This window comes from Hemiscyllium ocellatum, chromosome 12 (assembly GCF_020745735.1).
Source record: "Hemiscyllium ocellatum isolate sHemOce1 chromosome 12, sHemOce1.pat.X.cur, whole genome shotgun sequence".
In the NCBI taxonomy this organism is placed as follows: domain Eukaryota; kingdom Metazoa; phylum Chordata; class Chondrichthyes; order Orectolobiformes; family Hemiscylliidae; genus Hemiscyllium; species Hemiscyllium ocellatum.
Window position 1 is genome coordinate 31,524,214 of NC_083412.1, and position 23,470 is coordinate 31,547,683.

General features: G+C 42.2%; 1 protein-coding gene across 1 annotated transcript in view; it reads right to left on the reverse strand.

Moving 5' to 3' along the window:
- Nucleotides 1-1,912, reverse strand: part of frmpd4 (FERM and PDZ domain containing 4) — a 154,619-nt gene extending 152,707 nt beyond the window's left edge. The window contains exon 1 of the mRNA XM_060832964.1: nt 1,799-1,912. Within this exon, the coding sequence (XP_060688947.1) occupies nt 1,799-1,877 (79 nt within the window). The 5' untranslated portion in view covers nt 1,878-1,912. The remainder of the gene's footprint in view (nt 1-1,798) is intronic.
- Nucleotides 1,913-23,470: the final 21,558 nt, after the last annotated feature.

The following is a 23,470-nucleotide window of genomic DNA, read 5'->3' on the forward strand; positions in this document are numbered from 1 at the left end:
CAGAGATGATCAAGTAGAGAGATGAAGGCAGAGTGGTGGACATTGTCTATATGGACTTTAGCAAAGCATTCAACAAAGTAGGCTCATTAGTAAGGTTAGATTACATGGGACACAGAGGGGAAGGTCAAGGTTTGTTATTTGAGACTGGAGGCCTGTGACCAGTGGGAGTGTTGCAATAATTGGTGCTGGATCTGCTGCTGTTTGTCATTTATATAAATAAGAATATAGGAGGCATGGTTAATAAGTTTGTGGATGACATCTAAATTGGTGGTATAGTGGACAGAGAAGAAGGTTATCTAAGAGTAAAAGGGATCGTGATCAACTGGACCAGTGGGTCAAGGAATTGCAGATGCAGTTTAATTCAGATAAATGTGCGGTGTTACATTTTGGTAAGACAAACCAGGCCAGGACTTAATGGTAAGGCCCTGGGGAGTGGTTTGGCACATTTAGTCTTCATTGGTCAGAGCACTGAGTACAGGAGTTGGGATGTCATGTTACTGCTGTACAAGACATTGGTGAGGTAACATTTGGAGTACTGTGTACAATTCTGGTCACCCTGCAATGGGAAAGATGCTATTAAATTGGAAAGAGTTCAAAAAGGATTTACAAGGATGTTACTGAGGCTGGACAGGCTGGAACCATTTTTCCCCGGGAGCATAGGAGGCTAAGGGGTGACCTTATAAAGACTTATAAGATCACGAGGGGCATAGATAAGTTGAATAGTCAAAATCTTTTCCCAAGGGCGGCAAGTTCAAAACTAAAGAGTACAGGTTTAAAGATGAGAGGGAGAAGATTTAAAAGGGACCTGAGGAGCAACATTTTCTCACAGAATGGTGCGAGCTGCCAGAGGAAGTGGTAGAGGTTGCATAGGTACGTAGATAGGAAAGGTTTAGAGGGATATTGGCTAAACACAGTAATCTAGTTTAATTTAGGAAACCTTGTCAGCATGGATGAGTTGGATTGCAGAGTCTGTTTCTGTGCTGTATGACTTTAAGAGATTTTACTCAGTCATCACGATGAGATTCAACAAACACTTGAAAATGTGATAATCTGCAATGACTTCCCTCTTCTAAAGCAAGCCCCAAGATACTCATCCTTCAGTGGTTCAGTTTTCAGAAACTGCCACATGTGAACGCATTGCTTGGACAATCATCCTGACCCTTGTAAATCCTTCTGGTATAATAATGTGAGTTAGGAACATCAGGAGTTTGATTTCAGGTCTCAAATGAAGTTGGACTATTTGTCCAGGCAATAAAGCTACATCATTCAAGTTGATTTCAGCTTTAAGGGATACAATACAAATAGTAAAACGGGATCATTTCAATAAAATATGATTAATACCTACCATAACTCTCTCTGCTGAAGAGTGCTAGTTACTAAACCAGCAACTGGAAGGACTAAGAGAACAAGTGAAGGAATCAAGACAATTGATTTGATTTCATCCTTAGTTAGATACAAAAACACTGCAGATGCTAGAATCCAAAATAGACAGGCAGGAGGCTGGAAGAACACAGCAAGCCAGGCAGCATCAGGAGGTGAAGAAATTGACATTTTGGGTGGAATCCCTTCTTCAGGACTGGGGGTGGGTGTGGGGAGAACTGCAGATAAAGGGGGTGACAGGGGGCACGGTGGTGAAGTGGGGATAGGTGGAGACACGTAGTGGGTACAACCTGGTTGGTCATCAGGAGGAATGAATCCGATTGGTGGCAGGGAAGAGTGGCAGGGAGGGGGAGGGGATGGAGAGGGAGGTTATTTGAAATTGGAGAACTCAGTGTTGAGGCTGGAGAGTCATCCTTACCTGGTGTAACAGAACGCACCACAACAGGCTTCTCACTGCCTGCGACAAAGCCAAACCCTAGCACTGGATCTCGTTTCATCTCTATCTTGCGAGAAGCTGGCTGGATGACTTGACTTCCCTCAAGTCGAGGGTCTTCGAAGCTTGTTGACTGGGTCACATGGCTATAAGTGGGGAAAGACAAAACCTCCTTTAGGATTATGATTCGTTTTTAAAATATTGGATGTTTGCTTTTGTGACATTGATACAATGACCACACAATGCAAAATCAATGCTATTAGACAATAAACAAATACCTTTTTGTATAACAAGGGAAGCAGTCTACAATCCAACTGAAAACTACTAAAGCAGAATCACACAAATTGTTTTGGGCCTAAAGAAACTGAGGTTCCTCTGTTTCCTAGAGAATTTGTATTCGGTCTTTTTGCAGTGAGGCTGGCTCTTCTGAGTCTACTGACCCGCTCAACAGAGAGTACTAGGGAGTTCTGATCCAAACATTGCAATTCTCCAATTTAGATAAAGGGGTTAGATGGGGACAAGAAAGAAAATGTTTCAAATGTGAGCACAATGGAACAATGGAATACTTGGACAATGGAATCTCCACCTTTATATTTGCTCACATATCTTTTTACTTTTAACAGAAGCAAATTGAATTCAACAACAAAGGTATTTTAAGGTAAGAATGCACTCCAGTAGCTGAGAAAGGAAATCATCAACATGCAGTAGACGTTTTCCTTTAGAAATTGTAATTTTTGACATCAATCAATGCAGTTAAATCAGTAAACATACAATGGACACATCAAATATATATTTGCTATAAATGCATATATTCTGCTACTTTTCTAAGATTTGTTCCAAAACAGTATCTTAGACAAGAATTATTCCTATTCCTGGAACATGTTGCATATTGGAATTAAGCATTTTAATATATTCAGTTTGAAAAAATATTTTAAGGCACCAGATTTGAGTACTTATCCTATTGGTGCTGGAAAAGGCACATGAGGTCAGACAGTATCAGAGGAGCCAGAGAGTCAATGTTTTGGGCTGGGTGGGGGGAGGAGGGAGGTCGGGCTAGGGGAAAGGTAGGCAGGAGGTGATAGCGATAGGTTGGTGGTAAGTGCGGAGCGGATGGGTGGGAAGGAAGGTGGACAGGTAGGACAGGTTGATAGTGGTGCTGATTTGGAGAGGAGATGTGGAAAATGTTGAATTCAGTGTTCATGCTGTGTGGTTGTAGGGTCCCAAGGTGGTAGATGAGGTTCCTCCTCCAATTTGCTGGTGGCCTTGTGTTGACGGTGGAGGAGGCCCAGAATGGATATGCCCACAGGGGAGTGGGAGGTGGAGTTGAAGTGGAGGGCCACAGGAAGGTGGGGTTGGTTGGTGTGTATAGACCAGAGATATTCCCTGAATTAGTCCACAAGTTTGCGCTCGATCTCTCTGATGTAGAGGGACACCACATTGAGAATACCGGATATAGTAAATGAGGTTGGAGGATGTACAAATAATTCTCTGCCAGATTTGAAATTATCCTTTGGGGCCTTGGACGGAGGTAAGGGGGGAGATATAGGTGCAGGCTTTTCACCTCTTACAGCAGCGGGGGAAGGTGCCAGGTGTGGAGAGGGGGTCAGTGATGAGGGAGTCGCAGAAGGAACGGTCCCTACAGAATGCAGAGAGGGTTGGGGAAAAAAATAAATGTTTGGTGGTGATGTCTGACTGTAGGTTGTGGAAGTGGCAGAGGATGATGTGTTGGATTTGGAGATTAATGGGGTGGAATGTGAGGACCAGAGGACTCTATTCTTGTTGGAGTTTGGCTGGGTGGGGTTTGAGGGCAGAAGTGTGGAAAATAGAGGAGCTGTCATTGAGAGCACTAGTGATCACAGGGGAGGGAACGTTATGGTTCTGAAAGTAGGTGGACATCTGGGATGTCCTGGATTAGATTTGCTCATCATGAGAGCAGATATGGTAGAAGTGGAGGAACTGGGAGTAAGGAATAGTGTTTTTACAGCTGGGGACTGGGAGGAGATGTAGTCCAGGTAGCTGTGGAAGCCAGGGGATTTGTAGTTTTGTGAATGAACTGTTCATTCTCCAAACTCCCACCTTACATCCTAACCTCACAATCACCTACACCACCTCTGACATCTCCCTCCCCTTCCTGGATCTCTCCCTCTCTGGCAACCAACTTAATAGTGACATCTATTACAGAACCACCGATTCCCATAGCTACTTGGACTACCTCTCCCCCATCCCACTCTTGTAAAAACATGATCCCTTACTCCCAGTTCCTCCGCCTCCGCTGTATCTGCTCTCAGGATGAGCAATTCTACTCTAGATGTCTACCTAGTTCAAGGACCGTAATTTTCCCTCTCCAGTGGTCGACGGTGCCCTGAATCGTGCCTCCTCCATTTCCCACACTTATGTCCTTGAACCCCACCGCTCCAACCCCAACAAAGATAGAATCTCTCCCCTACCCCCTGGTCGTCACATTCCAACCCATCAATCTCCAAATCCAATGCATCATCCCTCACTCCCTTCAGTCAGAGGTACCAGATATACATTTCCATCCCCAACCCATCTGTATTCCGTAGGCACTCCGCAACTCCCTTGTTACGCCCGCACTCCCCACTGACCACCTCTCCACTCCTGGCACCTTCCCCTGCTGCTGAAGGAGGTGCAAAACCTGTGCCCACACCACCCCCTCACCTCTGTCCAAGGTCCCCAAATTTCAAATCTGACAGAGATTTACTTGTACATCTCCATATATTGTATCCAGTGCTCTCAATTGGAGAGGCCTAGTGCAAACTTGTAGAATGGTTCAGGGAACATCTCTGGTCTGTACGCACCAACCAACCTGTGGCCATCCATTTAACTCCCCCTCCCACTTCCCTGTGGAAATATCCATTCTGGGCCTCCTCGAACACAAGGCCAGCCACAAAATGGAGAAGGAACATCTCATCTTCCGCCTTGGGAGCCTACAACCACACAGCATGAACATCAAATTCACCAATTTCCAAATCTCCCCTCCCTCAACGCAATCACAGATCCACCTTCTTGACCTGACCTATCTGTCCATCTTCCTTCCATCTATTCTCTCTGTCTTTCCCACCGATCACTATCACCTCCTACTTTTGTCCACCTATCCCCTAGCCACTCCCCATCCCTCCGACCCTCCCCCACATCCCCTCCCCCCCCAATTTATCTCAGTCCCCTTCCCTCTCCCCAGTGCTGAAGAAAGGTCCTGCCCGAAATGTCAGCTCTCTTGTTCCTTGGATGCTGCCTGCCTTGCTGTGCCTTTTCCAGCATCATGCTTTTTCAACTCTGATATCTCCAGCATCTGCAGTCCCCCTTGTCACCTCCTTATTCTGTTGGTTTATATTCAAAGAGCTCCATCGGGTATCAAAAGCACTTATCTGTTTTGGACATTTAATCCTCATACAAGACATTTGGCCAAATAAGGACTCATTTAGAAGCTTTGGAATAGTCAATTCATTTCTAGTTTGGTGTTAGTTAATTACAAAGTACACAACCATGAAACATGCATCTAATTAATATCTCATAGGAGGGAACACAGTCTCTTAACTAATGTTAATACCAATTATCAGTCCTAAACTGAAGTTAATCTATTTTCTTATAACAGTGTCATAAATGATCTCTTGTTGTTCAAGTACCTGCCTTTCCTGCTGATGATGTATTTATTAGTGATTAATTCTTGATACTGATACACCCCTAAAACTTAAGGAAATTAAGCTGGTCAACATAAACAATTCAGGAGAGAAAGAATTGCTTCGGGTCTAGATGCCAAATCACAAGCAAAAAAAACACACACACACACAAACTCTCTCTCTCTCCCCCTCCAACTCTGTGTGGAATTATTTCATTCAAGGTTCTTTTCTGTCAAAAAAACCTGATCTCACCTAAAAACATTGACAGATTCAAGGTGGGACCTCACACCTAAAATGAACTGTCTAACCTGAGCTGTCACCTCTTGTACATTGATGAAATCTTCACTTATCTCGGGCTTGAAAAGAATCTGGATTTTGCATTTTAATCAGCAGTCTACCTCCTAATTGATTAAAGGATTCAACAAGGGCAGCTAGTTTGAAAGTTGTTAACTTTTTGCTGAGAAAGGGCCGGCATGGTGGTTCAGTGCTGCCTCACAGCGCCAGGCCCCCGGGTTCGATTCCAACCTCGAGCAACTGTCTGTGTGGAGTTTGCATGTTGTCGCTGTGTCTGCGCGGGTTTCCTCCCACAATCCAAAGATGTGCAGGTTAGGTGAATTGGCCATGCTAAATTGTCCGATATGTTCAAGTGCATTAGTCAGAGGTAAATGTGGGATGGTGGGGTTGGGGAGTGGGTCCGAGTAGGTTGCTCTTCTGAGGGTCGATGTGGACTTGTTGGGCCAAAGGCCCTGTTTGTACACTGTAGGGATTCTAATTCCAAAAAAAAACTGTGTTTTATACCTCCCAATCATACCACGCCTGAGGAAGGAGCTGAGCTCCGAAAGCTTACAATTTCTAACCGGGTGTCTTTTGAGTTTTGACCTTGCCCACCTCAGTTCAACTCCAGCTTCTCCACATCAAAACAATATGAAACACAGCGTTATTCTGTGTGACTATTCTCAGACCAAGTTGTCGACAGTCAAAATGCTAAACAAAATCCTGATATCATTGAAGTTTTAAAAGCACTGACAACTATTTTACAATAAGCACTAATCATATTATGGAGAAAGCAAGACCAATTAAAGAATGCAACTTCCCCAATGATTTTCAAACATTGTTTTAATCTTATGAATACATTAATTAGGTTCAGAAACAGCAGGTCTGGCAGCATCTATGTACAGAAAGCCAAGTTAATATTAAGGCAGAGACTCCCACAGTTATCTTGATGATATACCCTCACACCCTGCTTCCTAATAGGACTCTATTCCATTCCATCAGTTCATTCACATCTGTTGTGATAATGCCACCTTCAACAAGAGGCATCCAAAATGTCCACTTTCTTCCTCAATCACCGTGGTTGACAGGGCCCTCAGTTGTGTCTGGCCCATTACCCACACTTGGACCTCACTCTCTCTTTTTTACTTCCCACAATAGTGATAGGGTTCCCCTGGTCCTCACCTGCCATCCCGCATGCAAATAATTTGTAGCTGCCATTTTTGCTTTCTGCAATGGGATACCATCACCAAACACATAGTGTGCTCCCCTCGTTAGCCTTCTGCAGGGACCATTTCTTCTAGGACATCTTGGTCCATACCTTCTCCAGTTTCAACATCTCCCACAGCCCCTTAGCACTCTCCCATGCAACCTTAGAAGATGTAACATTTGCCCATTTAGTGACTTACCTGCATTTCACTCAATCTGGTCTATTGTGTTCACTACTTACAATGTGGTCTCCTCTACACTGGGGAGACAAAGCATTGGCTGGGCAACCACTTTGCACAACACCTATATTCTGATGCAACAATGTTTCAGATTCCAATTGTCTTTACTTCAACACACCACTGTGTTCCCTGGCCAACATCACTGTCTCAGGCTTGCTGCAGTGCTCTAGTGAAGCTTAGCACAAACATGAAGAACAACTCTTCATCTTGCGCTTGGAACTCTGCAACCTCTGGTCTCAATATTGAGTTCATTAATCTGTGGGCGTGCGCATCTTCTCCCATGTCCTTACTCCAAATCCTACACAGAGAAAGTGAGGACTACAGATGCTGGAGATTAGAGCTTAAAAATGTGTTGCTGGAAAAGCGCAGGTCAGGCAGCATCAAAGGCAGCAGTTCCTTTGATGCTGCCTGACCTGCTGCGCTTTTCCAGCAACACATTTTTAAACTCCAAATCCTATACACCAGGCTTTGTCATCAAATGGGCTGCTACCACTAAAAACCCCTTGTCAGGTACTAATGGTACCCATTAGCTGCTATTCATTTTCCCAAGTTGATCTTTAACCATTTATTTATCTGCCCAACTGTTTGTCTCTCTCTCTGGGTCTATCTCCATCTATCATTTACTCCTCCTCCCTCCTCACCCGTCCTTTCTCTAGCACATATATTAACCTTTTCTGAGCTACAATCAGTTCTGAAGAAGGGTGACTGGACCTGAAATGTTAACTCTGCTTTCCCTTCCCAGATGCTGCCAGACCTGCTGAGATTTACCATCATTCAAAGTTCTTTTTAATTAGGTTCAGAATTGTCATCAGAACTCCTGATGCATCTCTTTCAGAACTTCTTCAACCCAAGGAAGATCACACACTTGAAATGGTTATCCAGATTATGCTAGAAGCTGAGATGCATCAAAACCACAGACAAATTATGGGAACAGAAAGACAAATGTACTCTAGAATACCACCAAAACCTATCAACTTCATAAGATGCAAACACTACGAACAAAAAAAAAAGAGACTGCAAAAGGAAGGAGTGTTCAAATCTTTTGATGCTGGAAATCATCGTCCAAGATGTGGAGCAAAATATAAATCACACAAAAATAAAATCAATGTTTAACTCTATGAGGAGAATACCACTTTTGCAAGATAGTTGGAATATTATCAGAAAATGTGCAAAATCCAGAAAGAATCCTCAAACAACAAAAACAATGTTAATTATATCTGCAAATATGTCGATAGTTTACACCGAACGTAAGTCTCAAACTATTCTTCCATTAGAAATGCATCCTTAAAATTAGAAATTTCACAGTAATTCTGAAGAGTGTCATGACTGCAGGTCAGGACCCCAAAGTACTGAGACATTTTGAACCTACATTCCAAGATGTGTTTTCCAAAAGAAGGTAAAACAGCTCAAAGTGGCTGTGGATGTAAGCGAAGTAGCTACCTGGAGAGAGAGAGAGAGAGAGAGAGAGAGAGAGAGAGAGAGACAGAGACAGAGACAGAGACAGAGACAGAGACACCAAGGGAATGTAACACCTAAAGTGTCAGTGAAGCTTCACAGATTGGACCCTGATATCTTCTGGTACAAATGTCAAGGGGCTGATGGTCCCCTGCTCACTCTGCAGATTACATCACAAACTGCAGACACATTCTTTGTTTATTCCCTTTGAAAAATACACAACAGGACAAGTTCAAGAGCCAATTTCAATTCTACAGGAGTGTATTGGTCAGACTGAACGCTTTCCTGTGTACCAGCCTGGGTTCAAATGTTTGCTTGATTTGATAGTCGCAATCAAAAACTATCCCCAGTTACCCCTGTGCTGCAGGTAAAGAGATTGTCTTGTTCCAAGCGCTGCAAACCAGTTAACAAAGGGACAACAAGAAAAAAGGTCACTCTCTCACCTAGAATGCCAGAATTTAGTCACAGTCAACAGGAATCAGAACTACTGAATATCAACCAATCCATAAAAGTAAGGACTGTGAAACTGACTGTTCAATATGTGAACAATAACACAGTCAAATCACAGCTCATCTATGTCAATGGACAACCAACTCAATTGAAGCATGATATGGAAGCAAGCATCACTTTATTATCTGGCTAAACTTCTCAGCTCAAAGTTACATTCCACTGATATGATGTTACATGGGACAGGCAGAATAGCCCTTAACATTAAAGTAGTGTTGAAACTTTCTTTCAAATATAAAGACCACCACAGATAGCACAGCATGCTTGTGTCATGAAGACCCACAAAACTTCAATGCTGAGCAAGAAAGCATGTTTTACCCTGAAAAAGTGAGGAAGGATTCCTGTCATTGAAGAATATATCTACCATTGACCAATCTGACGTACATCAGCAATAAAAAAACTTGATCGGTCTCAAAAGAACACTGGCTGAAAGAAAGTACAACTAATTGAGGCCCACTAAATTGGTATTAAACAACTATTTTATATTACCAACAAAAAAAAACTACCAATTTCACTGAATGTAAAAATTACCCATGTATTTTTCAAACAAGACGCATAAATAGCAAGCGGGACCGAACACTAGCACTTCATCGGAGCTCGCTGATGGTGTTACCTAGCATGGTGACCAAACATCAGAGAACAAATCTACTAGCTCAGCGAGCAAACTGACAACCTATTCCACAACGTAAGCTACAAACCTTCTCCAAAATCTCGAGTTTTTTTCAATATTTGTGCTCTCAATATCAATTGTATAAATCAGTGGTTTCTGATACTGTTTCTACAAGAAGTTTTGGAAATAATGCTCTGATACTTTGGAAGAATATGTATGTTAAAAATATAAATACTGGTGTCTGGGACTAGCTAGTCAGTTCTTGTTTACTTAGTTCTATAAAACCATAAGAAATAGGAATGGAAGTAAGGCCATTCGGCACATCAAGTCCATTCAATCATGGCTGATGGGCATTTCAACGCCACTTACCCACACTCTCCCTGTATCCCTAAATTCCTTGCGAGTTCGATTGCTTACAGTGATGTCGCAAAGATGTGGTTACTATCTTGTTGGAGATGACAATGAATTGAGCCATTCACTATTTTGTCTACGTGTCATTTTCGGGGAGTTTTTTTGGAGGGTTTCTCTTTTGTGGGCCATAGTGACTTTCCTCACACAATCTTCAGCTGCTCATCGTATTACTTATGCATTTGGCCACTATGACACAGTTCCTAGCACACAGTCGGGGAGGTAGAATGCCTTTCCACTGCCAGAACCTCTCTCCCCAACCCATTGGCTCCAAAATGCTTTAGATTATCCTGAAGTCATGAAAGGCATTAGATAAAATAAATGCCATCTTTTTCTTTCTCAGCAGGCAGTGAGTTTTTAGAATTAGAATCCCTACAGTGTGGAAGCAGGCCCTGCGGCCCATCAAGTCCACATTGACCCTCTGAAGAGTTACCCACCCAAACTCATTCCGCTACATTTACCCCTGACTCATGCATCTAACCTGAACACTGTGGGCAATTTAGCATGGCTAATTCACCGAAGCTGCACATCTCTGGGTTGTGGGAGGAAACCAGAGCACCCATAAGAAACCCACACAGACACAGGGAGAATGTGCAAACTCCACATAGCCAGTCGCCTGTTCCTGAGAGAAAGCTAAAATCAAGTGCATGCATTACTAACCAAACACTAAATTACTATACTGAAACACCAGTTAAATTAGGGCAAAAGCACTCTCACAGGTATAATTTACAACAAATCTACACTTGCCTTGGCCTTTGTAATGTAAGGGTATATGGTAAGCGTGAGTGAGACAGAGATGGAATGACTATGCTTGAGAGTTTGGTGCATTGTGGGAAAGAGGTTCTTTAAGTAAGTGGAATATTCAGTGAAGTACAGTGGGGAGTTGCTCCTCTCAGTCTCCAGCATTTGATTTCCAATTTTATTTAGGAGAAAGAACAGATAAATCAGTAACTGGTATGATTAGAAACTGTAGGGTTTTTTTAATCAGTATTGTACGCGTTGAACTGTTTTGTTAAGTAAAGTTCATTGGCAGTGTTAAACAATATTGGCATGTGTACATGATAGATAATTAGTAATTATTAATTAATTAACAAATATTAGAGACAGTAGGGCAGATAATGTCCTGTGATTACAAAACATGGAATCTTCTGGATGCTGGTGTTATCAATGGCAAACACGTTGCTGCAGCACGTTTTTGCAGCATCAGGAATTTTTACTCAACTATTTATTGAACTGGAGTGATGAGATGTAGACACTCTGGCCTATCAAGGGAGAGGGGAGGTTACCTGGACACTTTATTGTAGGAGATGATCATGTCCCTTAGGGTAGGGTCTTCTGATTTGGTCAGGGAGAGGTTGTGTTACTTGCAAGTGAGGCAGGTAAGGGGACCCAGAGGGAAATAGGCACAGGAATTCAGTCTTTTCAATTGGAGGGTTTTTCAGCTTGTTTGAATGACATTGAGGGCTGCAGGATAGATGAACTAACTGGCCAAGGCACCATGATACAGGAACCTATTTAAGAATTCAAGGGTAAGGTGGTGGTAAGAAGAATGTGGTCTGCCTGGTGTTAATGTCTGGAAAATCTGCTCTGGTTTGGAAAAAAAAACTTGCTTTACAAGGCACGGGTACAGTGGTCGTGTTCCATCTCAGCACTAACAACAAAAGTAGGAAAGAGGGATAATGAGAAGTCAGTTTCTAAAATAGAAAGCAGCACCTCAAAGGTAATAACCTCTAGTCCACTACCTGAGCCATGTACAATTGACACAGGCTGACTAAGGTCAGAGAGGTGAACATGCAGCTCTGTGACTAGTGAAGGAGAAATGGGTTCCGGTTCTGAGGCACTGGAAACAGTATAGCAGAAAGTAGGTTCTGAGACTGGCGCTCTTATGAGTTGCATAACTATAGAAGTAGAGAGAAATGTCAACTAATCTAAAGTGGTGGGGTGTTGCACAGCACACATTACACATAGCACTTATCAAATTGAATTTAAATATAAATAAATACAGGACAATTCTGCTGGAGTTCCTCAGGGTCCAACCATCTTCAGCTGCTTCATCAATGACATTCCCTCCATCATAACATTAGAAGTGGTGATATTCACTGATTACTGAACAATATTCAGCACCATTCGCAATTCCTCAGACTGAAGCAATGCATATCAAAATGCAGCAAGATCTGGACAATACCCAGGCTTGGGCTGGAAATGTGAAAGTCACATTCACAACACAGAAGTGCCAAGCAATAACCATCTCCAATAAGGCACAATCTAACCACCATCCATTGACATTCAACAATTGTACCATTACTGAATCACCCACTATCAACATCCTGTGTGGTCACCATTGACTGGAAACTAAGATGGATTATCCATATAAATACAATGGCTAAAAGAGCAGTTCAGAGGCTTGGAATATTGCAGCGAGTAACTCACCTCCTGACTCTCCAAAATCTGTCCACCATCTGCAAGGTACAGCAAGCCAACATTGTGATGGAATACTCCCCACTTGCCTGGATTAGTGCAGATCCAACAACATAAAAAAATCTTGACATCATTCACGACAAAGCAGCCTGCTTGATTGGCACCACATCACAAACGCTGTGAGGCACAGTGGTTAGCACTGCTGCCTCACAGCGCCTGAGACCCAGGTTCAATTCTCGACTCAGGCGACTGACTGTGTGGAGCTTGCACGTTCTCCCCATGTCTGCGTGGGTTTCCTCCGGGTGCTCCGGTTTCCTCCCACAGTCCAAAGATGTGCGGGTCAGGTGAATTGGCCATGCTAAATTGCCCGCAGTGTTAGGTAAGGGGTAAATGTAGAGGCATGGGTGGGTTGCGCTTCGGTGGGTCGGTGTGGACTTGTTGGGCCGAAGGGCCTGTTTCCACACTGTAAGTAATCTAATCTAATCTAATCTAATCAAACATCCACCACCGACACTCAGTAGCAGCAGTGTGCACCATCTACAAGTTACACTGCAAAAACTAATCAAAAATCCTCAGATGCACCTTCCAAACCCATGACCACTTCCATCTAGAAGGACAAGGGCAGCAGATACATGTGAATACCACTACCTGCAAGCATCTCTACATTCTGACTTGGAAATATATCGCCTCTCCTTCAAAGTCGCTGGGTCAAAATTGAAAATTGTGGAATTCCTTCACTAAGGGCATTGTAGGTCACCGTACAGCACATGGACTTCAGCGGTTCAAGAAGGCAGCTTACCACCATCTTCTCAAAGGCAATAAGGGATGCATAATAAATGTTGGCACAGCCATTGACACCCCACATCGTACAAGTGAATGAAAAAAATGCATTTTGATGGAGTTTTCCCGACCAGGTTGCAAATTACATTTTTGCAGACATTAAGACAGTCAATATCAGAGCTGAACTTCAAATCCTAATGTGTTCATCACATTAACAAAGGGAAAACATTTTCTTGTGAACCCTGATGAGGCACACAGACTTAAAGATACATTTTGGATTGATTCATTAAGTAGCTGCTGAAACTACAAATCCCTCCTGGCTCCAAAAGAAAACAGAAACCATCTTCAATTAATTTAGTACAAACTGTCAAGGTAGCTAATTGAGTTGTGGGAAAGCAAGCCTGACTTACCCAGTGCTATATTGCATTAGATCACCACGATTCTTTGTGGTGTCTCATTGTGCCCTTCCATCTTTCCTCTTGGGTCAACTTTATGGGGGTAGAGGCAGAGGGGTTTAATTGTTAGGCTGGTGATTTGACACACATCTAAATGTTCATACTGAGCTAAGACCCACAGACACAGTTAACATAATAGTTTGAGAGTAAAGCTACATTTTATTTACTTCCTTCTGTTGATTTAATATGGACAGTCTCGTCTGCTATCTAACTTAAGTAAATCTCCTGGCTTGCTGTCCATCCAAGCGGGTAAAATAAGTTTTTAACCCAAGATCTCCAGGGGAAATGTGTAAACATGTGTAAACTGACACTGAGCCTTACAAATGCAACCAAGACAGATCCCATCCATTTCTCAGTAATTCACCTCAGACTTTAATGATACAGTGGCTTATCAAATTCCATTAATCTTCATATAGGCTTATAATTCTTTACTTTTATCAATCTGACCATTAAACTCTCTCTTAAGATACATTCCTGGACATTATTCCTGATTGAGTGCTTTGATCAAGTTGATCACTATCTTTTCCTGCATTAAACTTCTCTTGGATTTAGACAAGAATCACTCCAGCTCAACACTGGCAATGAACTTCAACGAACCAGTCCCACCTTTGGGATTTTCTGGCAAACTCTAATCTTGTTCAGCTACATCAAGCATTGCTCTTAACCCTTTTAATTTCACTGAAATATTAATGTTAGCAGATAATTTCTGAGTGCCTCACAACTTCCCCCAACATCAAGTCAGCAATGTTCCCAACTTCTCAGCTCCTAGGATGACTTCTGAGTCATGCCTTCAACACTTAGCTGCTTATTAATTCCTAGAACTTCTAGTTCTAACAACTCAGCATAATCCAGCTGCTCTTAACTCCTCATGGAATCCCATACACACAATCTGTTTAGTTCAGCTTCCTTCCGAACAGTACCACTGACTCTAGCATTGCTCGCATGTAGTTCACCTTTGTCTGTATCTGTCTCCCATCCTCACTCCCTGTCTATACCTTTTAGTGACCTCCAAACAGTCCTGAGTGATCTGTCAAAAGCCTTGTAGTAAAACCTTCTCCCAATGCTGGGTAGAAGTAAATGTTACCAGTGAGCTATTCTTGGAAACTATCTGTCTCATAAATGTTACCAGTCATAGCTTGTTGGCTTACTAAGTACAAAAAATGAATATGAAGAGGGGATCTCATCAAAAATCCTTTTTTCTGTAAAATTTATGTAACTGAGATGGTTCATCACTTATTAAAAAAAGGCACAGGAAATATTACTTTTAGCATCTTAATTATCCTCAATGATCATGCTGAATTGTAATGTTTCCAATACGTCAAAAGAACATTTAATAAACATAGGTTCTCTATTGACAACACCACAAGCATCACTTTGTTGAAAACAAGATATTTATATGGCCATACAAGTACCAATTTACTCTGAATCTTTTCATTGCAGTTATTGCCAAAACTTCCAGGCAAACATATGCTGTCCAATTACCTTGCATCAAAGAAAATAATCTTTTCTCATGTGAATTTATGTTATCCAAAGAGGAAATAATAAGCATATCCGGCAGATCAGGGAACTAATGGATGGAGGTTCCAAATAAAACAGGTGAGTACTTCATAGAGTCATAGAGATGTCCGGAATGGAAACAAACCTTTCAGTCCAACCCATTCATGCCGACCAGATATCCCAACCCAATTACTCGCACCTGCCAGCACCCAGCTCATATCCCTCCAAACCCTTCCTATCCGTTTACCCATCCAAATGCCTTTTAAATGTTGTAATTGTACCAGTCTCCACCACGTCTTCTTGCAGCTCATTCCACACACATACCACCCTCTGCATGAAAAAGTTGCCCCTTGGGTCTCTTTTATACTTTTCTCCTTTCACTCTAAACCTGTGCCCTCTAGTTCTGGACTGTCCCACACCAAGGAAAAGACTTTGTCTATTTATCCTATCCATGCCCCTCATAATTTTATAAACCTCTATAAGTTCACCTTTCAGCCTCCGACGCTCCAGGGAAAACAGCCCCAGCCTGTTCAGCCTCTCCCTGTAGCTCAAATCCTCCAACCCTGGCAACATCCTTGTAAATCTTTTCTGAACCCTTTCAAGTTTCACAACATTTTTCCAATAAGAAGGAGACCAGAATTGCACATAATATTCCACAGTGGCCTAACCAATGTCCTGTACAGCCGCAACATGACCTCCCAACTCCTGTACTCAATACTCTGACCAATAAAGGAAAGCATACCAAATGCCGCCTTCACTATCCTATCCACTTGTGACTCCACTTTCAAGGAGTTATGAGCCTGCACTCCAAGGTCTCTTTGTTCAGCAACACTCCCTAGGACCTTATCATTAATTGTATAAGTCCTGCTAAGATTTGCTTTCCCAAAATGCAGCACCTCGCATTTATCTGAATTAAACTCCATCTGTCACTTCTCAGCCCATTGGGCCATCTGATCAAGATCCTGTTGTAATCTGAGGTAACCTTCTTCGCTGTCCACTACACCTCCAATTTTGGTGTCATCTGCAAACTTACTAACTATACCTCTAATCTCACATCCAAATCATTTATGTAAATGACAAAAAGTAGTGGACTCAGCACTGATCCTTGTGGCACTCCACTGGTCACAGGCCTCCAGTCTGAAAAACAACCCTCCACAACCACCCTCTGTCTTCTACCTTTGAGCCAGTTCTGTATCCAAATGGCTAGTTCTCCCAGTATTCCGTGAGATCTAATCTTGCTAACCAGTCTCCCACGGGGAACCTTGTCAAATGCCTTACTGAAGTTCATATAGATCACATCTACTGCTCTGCCCTCATCAATCCGCCATGTTACTTCAAAGAAGAACAAAGAAAATTTACAGCCCAGGAACAGGCCCTTCGGCCCTCCAAGCCTATCCTGATCCAATTACACTGTCTAAACCCAACGCCCAATTCCTAAGGATCCCTCTGTTCCCCACCTACTCACGCATCTGTCCAGATGCACCTTAAATAAATCCACTGTGCCTGCCTCTACTACCTCTGCTGGCAATGCGTTCCAGGCACTACTACCCTCTGTGTAAAGTACTTTCCGCATGCATCCCCTTAAACCTTTCCCCTCTCACCTTGAACGTGTAACCTCTCCTTATTGAATCCTTGACCCTGGGAAAAAGCTTATCTCCATCCACCCTATCTACACTCTTCATGATTTTGTAGTCCTCAATCAGGTCCCCCCTCCATCTCCTTTTTTCTAATGAAAACAATCCTAACCTACTCAACCTCTCTTCATAGCTAGCACCTTCCATACCAGTCAACATCTTCATAAACCTTCTCTCCACCCTCCCCAAAGCTTCCACATCCTTTGGGTAATGTGGTGAACAGAACTGTACATAGTATTTTAAATGCAACTGTACTAAAGTCTTATACAATTTTGACATGACCTGTCAGCTCTTATACTCAATACCACATCTGATGAAGACAAGAATACCATATGCTTTCTTGACCACTCTATCCATCTGCGCAGCCACCTTCACGGTACAATGGACCTGGACTTCCAGATCTCTCTGGTCATCAACTTTTCCCAAGGCTCTTCCGTTTACAGTTTGGTTCACTCTAGAAATAGACCTCCCAAAATGCATTACGTCACATTTGCCCAGATTGAACTCCATCTGACACTTCCCCGCTAACTCTCCAGTCTATCTATATTCTCCTGTATTCTTTGACAGTCCCCTATGCTTTCTGCTACTCCACCAATGTTCTTGCCATCTGCAAATTTACTGATCAGACTACCAACGCCCTCTTCCAGATCATTTATGCATATCATAAACAACAGTGGCCCCAACACTGACCTCTGTGGAACACCACTGGTCACCTTTCTCCATTTCAAGAAACTCCCTTCAACTACTACACTCTGTCTCCTGTTGCTCAACCAGTTCTTTATCCACCTAGCTAGAGCACCCTGAACACCATGTGACTTCACTTTCTCCATTAGCTTACCATGGGGGAATCTTATCAAATGCCTTACTAAAGTCCATGTATATGAAATCAACAGCCCTTCCTTCATCTACCAACTTGGTCAATTCCTCAAAGATCTCTATTAAGTTGGTAAAGCACGACATCCCCCCCCCCCCACCCCACAAAATCCTGTTGCCTATCACTGATAAGCCCATTCTCTTCCAAATATAAGTTGATCCTATCCCTCATTACCTTCTCCAGCAACTTTCCCACCATTGAAATCAGGCTCACTGGTCTATATTTACCTGGAATATCCTTACTACGCTTTTTGAACGGGGGGACAGCATTAGCCACTCTCTAGTCCTCCGACACTTCACCTGTGTTTAAGGATGCTACGAAAATATCTGTCAGGGCTCCAGCTATTTCCTCTCTCATCTCCCTCAACAACCTGGGATAGATCCCATCTGGTCCTGGAAGGCCCGTTCTGTTCTTCGCTGCCTGGATCTCATGTATGCTTCCCTTTTCCTCTTGGCTCATTGCATGATATCTCCTGTCATCTATGGCTCCGGAATCATGACTTTCCTAACCCTTGTTTTCAAAGTGAAATGCCTATCGTGCGCTATCTTAAACCTAACTTTGAAAGCCTCCCACATATCAAATGTGGACTTCCCTTCAAATAGCTGTCCACAATCTGCATTTCCCAACTCCTGCCGAATTTTGATATAATTGGCCTTGGCCCAGTTTAGTACTCTTCCCTTAGGTCCACTCTCATCATTGTCTACGAGTATTCTAAACTGTGGCCACTATTCCCACAGAAATTCCTCGCTCCAACTTCTACCACCTGGCCTGGCTCATTCCCCAACATCAGGTCCAATATGGTCCCTTCCCTAGTTGGAATATCGAAATAAAGCTCTAAAACACTCTTCTGGAAGCTCCTTACAAATTCTGCCCAATCCAGACCTCTGGCACTAAGCATATCCCAATCAATATTAGAAAAATTAAAATCTCCCATCATCACCACTCTGTTGCTCTATATCTTTCCATAATCTGTTTACCTTTTTGTTCTTCCTCCTCACGCTCACTGTTGGGAGGCCTGTAATACAGCCCCAACAATGTAACTGAACCTCTCTTATTTCTCAGCTGTATCCATACTGCCTCACTGCTCAAGCCCTCCTTTAGCACAGCTGTGTTATCATATCTGACCAGCAACGCAACTCTTCCCCCACATTTACTTCCCTCCCTGCCCTGTCTGAAGCATCTATATCCTGGAACATTTAGTTGCCAATCATGCCCTTCCTTTAACTAACTCTCTGTGATTGCAATAACGTCATATTCCCGGGCACCAATCCAAGCCCTAAGTTTGTCTGCCTTACCCACTATACTCCTGCCATTAAAGCATAACCACCAGTTCCTTTGCATTCATCTGCTCTCTGCCGAGTCTTCCCCTTTTTAATGCTAACTTCATGTTCCTGTTTCTTACAGTCTCTAGTTTCCAGCTCACTGTCTACTAGTCTTCTCTTGTGGTTTCCAGCCTCCTGCCACATTAGTTTAAACCCTCCCCAACAGCAGTAGCAAAAACTCCCCGAAGAACATTAGTTCCAGTCTGGTTCAGGCATAGACCATCTAATTTGTAACAGTCCCATCTTCCCCAGAACCGGTCCCAATATTTCACAAATCTGAGCCCCTCCCTCTTACACTATCCCTCAAACCACATGTTCATCCTGCCTATTCATTTCTACCCGAGCTAGCAGGTGGCACTGGTAGCACATGATGTCCCAACTCCAATACTCAAAGCACTGTGCAATGAGGGCAAGCATGCCAAACACCTTTTTAACCACCCTGTTTAATGTGACGCAAACTTCAAAGAAGTACTTGAACTCTATATCCCTCTGTTCTGCAACATCACCCAAGGCCATGCTATTAATTGTATAAGCCCTACCTCTGTTTGTTGTACCAAAATGCAATACCTCACATTTCTCCAGATTGAACTCCATCTGCCATTTTTCAGCCCATTGACCCATTTGATCAAGATCCCTTTGTAATCTTAGAAAGCCCTCTTCACTGTGAACTATGTCACCAATTTTGGTGTCATCTACAAACTTATATCTTAGGCAAAACTATTAACTGTTACATGAAAATGTTTTACTCCATGCGCTTTATCATCGTTATTCTTCCCCTCTCGTGCCAACTTCAGCTATAAAACCTCACTAAATAAGGCATCTGTGATCACAGTTCTTAGACATTAAGATTGGCATGGTAACTAACAATGGAGTTAGCTAACGAGATCCATCAGCACCACACCATCCATCAAGACAGAGATTTTCTCATCAGTGACATTTGGTTACACTTACTCAAGAACCTTCACCAACCATCTGCACAATCAACCAATTAGCTGCAAGAATATTAATGTTTATCAACCTATTACAAACACAATGGCCTCATCACTCAGCAGGCAAACCCCATCCACAATGTCATCCTCCACTATATGTAAACATCTCTTTCAACTGTTGCAGTTATTCTTCTCGATGACTGACAATTTTGCCCGAAAAGTCAAAGCCTATCAGTTCTTCTAAGGGGCTCTTTTACGGTCACAGCTGCCCTCTTCACAGCAACTTTTACATGGTGTTACTTTAAAATTTACACCCTCAAAGCTCATGCCTAGTTTCCTCATGTTTAGCCTCAACATGCATGGAAAATGAATTGTAGCACATAGTTCCTTACTAAATAAAGATAAACTCACCATTGCATTGCTATCTCATTAAAGAGAGAGAGAGAGATGGCTGGTGGTAGCTTAACCTGACAGTCACCATGCCTCAGGCAAGGGGAAAGGTTGAGAAGTAGACTCCTTCATAACAACCTCTGCTGGTGAAGGGAATGAACCAACATTTTTGGCCTAATTATGCATCACAAAACAGCCATTCAGCCAAATGAACCAACTGACTCCCTGTTACTTATTGCAAGTGCTTTCTGTCATTGAACTGGAGGGACTGTCATACAGGTCACATGTGCTTTACCATTTGCATTGTACCCCAGTGGAAAACCTACCAAGTTGCGTGCACATTGTTCTTGATTCACAGATTCTATGCAAGGGATGATTAAATGCAATGCATTTATACATGTTGTGTTACTGCCTCACTCAAGCAACAAAACTCACCTGGGCCCACCAAGAAGAGCTCAGTGGCATAGACTTGGAAGACCGTTCTTGAAATGGCAGCTAGTACAAATCTCCAACGTTTCACATAAGTTTTGATAGGTGGGAACAATTAAATATCTAAATAAGTTGGACAATCAAAAGCATTGAAATTAGCATTAAAGAATGGGGTGCTTGATTCTTAGAAGTTCCCAGTTTGCCTTTACTTACTTCTTGATTAAGAATGTACGTATATTGGAGGCAAATCAGAGATAATTTACAAAACTAAGACTGGAATGGTGGGGTTGTCTAGTGAGGAAAGATTGGACAGGCTTGACTTGTGTCCACTAGAGTTTAGAAGATCAAGATGCAACTTAATGGAAACACATGAAATCCTGAGAGATCATAACAGGGTAGATGTGGAGAGAATGCTTCTGATTCTGGGAATCTAGTACTGGGGGTCGCCATTTTAAAAATCAGGGAATTTAAAAGAGAGATGAAGCAATTTATTTTTTTCTTTCTTAGAGCGTTGAAAGCCTTTGGAACTCTCTCCCTGAAATGATAATGGAAGTGGAGTACCATCTTCATGGTACAAATAGATAGGTTGTCCGAGGGAAGCATAATTGTGGATTTGAGGTTATAATCAGATCCGTCATGATTTCATTCAAAAAGCAGGGCAGGATTGAGGGGTTTATTCCTGCACCTGATTTTTATGTTTGTAAAACATTTTAAATTTGCACCTCCTAACCTAAAAGTCATTGTTCCAGTTTGTCCCACTTATAGAAGCACACAACAATCTTCAGGTAATGCCCAACTCCTGCAAACTATTAAATACAACTCTGCAATTTGATGAACTGAAATGTGCTTATGGCCATTCTCAATGGTGTCAACATTCCGACTCATTTAATATTCTGTCATCATAAATGTTTGGAATATCCTAAGGAGGTGAAAGATGTTACAAGAATACAGTTTTGCTCTTTCATAGAACTCCGACAGGGTGGAAACAGGCCCTTCAGCTCAACAAGTCCACAATGACCCTTCGAAGAGTAACCAACCAAACCCATTCCCCTACTCTATTACTCTACATTTACCTCTGACTAATGCACCTAACCAACACACCCCTGAACACTATGGTCAATTTAGCATGGCCAATTCACCTAACCTGTACATCTTTGGATTGTGGGTGGAACACCCAAAGGAAACCCATGCAGACACAGGGAGAACGTGCAAACTCCACACAGATAGTTACCCAAGGCTGGAATCGAATCCAGGTCCCTAGTGCTGTGAGGCAGCAATGATAACCATTGAGCAACTTTGTGGAAGAACTTTTCCATGCTAAGGATGCCGAAGCAGAAAGGAAATGAGTGCAGTACGTACTAAAGCAAGGGCAAATGTTCAGACATTTTGTAGCTTTATTTTAAGGAATTTATTTCCTGACTATCTTTACAATAATTTGTTAATTAAGTATTGTGTTCTTTAGCAAACATCATCATTTAATACTGATGGTGTTGTTTTGTGATGTGGTAATTAAAATGGGGAGTGACACTCACAGGGAGCAAATCTCAGGAAGCTAATTCTTAAATGAGTTGAATGAGTGCAGTAAAAGTCAATGATTATGATAATGACACTTGGTCAGAGTAAAGGAGGTGCTTAAAAGAAACAGACCTGGGCCTAATGTATTTCTAACACACACTGTTGTAACGTGCATATTATCCACATCAACTGTAAATAATTGTAGCAAAGCAATACACTTCAAATTGTTCATTGAACAAGACTTTGCTTGTTCAAGCAAAACGCCAGATATTCTAATCCACATCAGATTACTTCAAGCTTGAAGGAATACACACACATTAATGGGTAAAACATCATCAACTACGGGTCAGAAATTTCCTGAGAATCAGTTGCCATTGGGTCTTAGCAGTTTTAAACTCCATAAGTTGCCTGTGGTCCAATGTGAGAGTGAGGATTGAAAAAGCTACATGAGCCCAGGGGTCTGCTCCAATGATATCTAATCTCAATATTCAGATAAACGTCATGATATTATTGATATACCACTGGAATTGTCAGCATTACCCAATATAGTCGGTCTCTCACGCATCTGTTAAAGAACAGAAAATTGATATAAAGCTTGCAACTCTGTGTCCAGATGGTTAGCATGAGAATGTATGGATGTTATTGTGATGCTTATTTCAATAAAACAGCAGGCTAACAATTAAACTGCTATTGTTTTAGTAAATTAACTAGTAAATAAAACACAGCAAAACTAAGCAATGTTCTATGTGCATGATTGAATTGTTAAACACTAATAGTTGTGGTTTTACACACACTCATGAAGTCAATACTATTGAGGAGAATCTCAGAATATATGTTGCCAGGAACTTAACTAACATTCACAGCCAAACCCCAGGGTAGTTAAAGATATTCACAATTCACAGAGTGTTTCCAACCTCCTTGTCTTTGCCTACAGAGGTTTCACAGAAGAAATTGTTTTATATTTATTTTAACAGACAGATGAAGACTGAAAACTGACATTTTACATCCTGACTTCAGATTGTTAATTCTGGATTATCTCTGCAATGAAAAGCCACTCTGGTCCATTTCAGAAATCTTA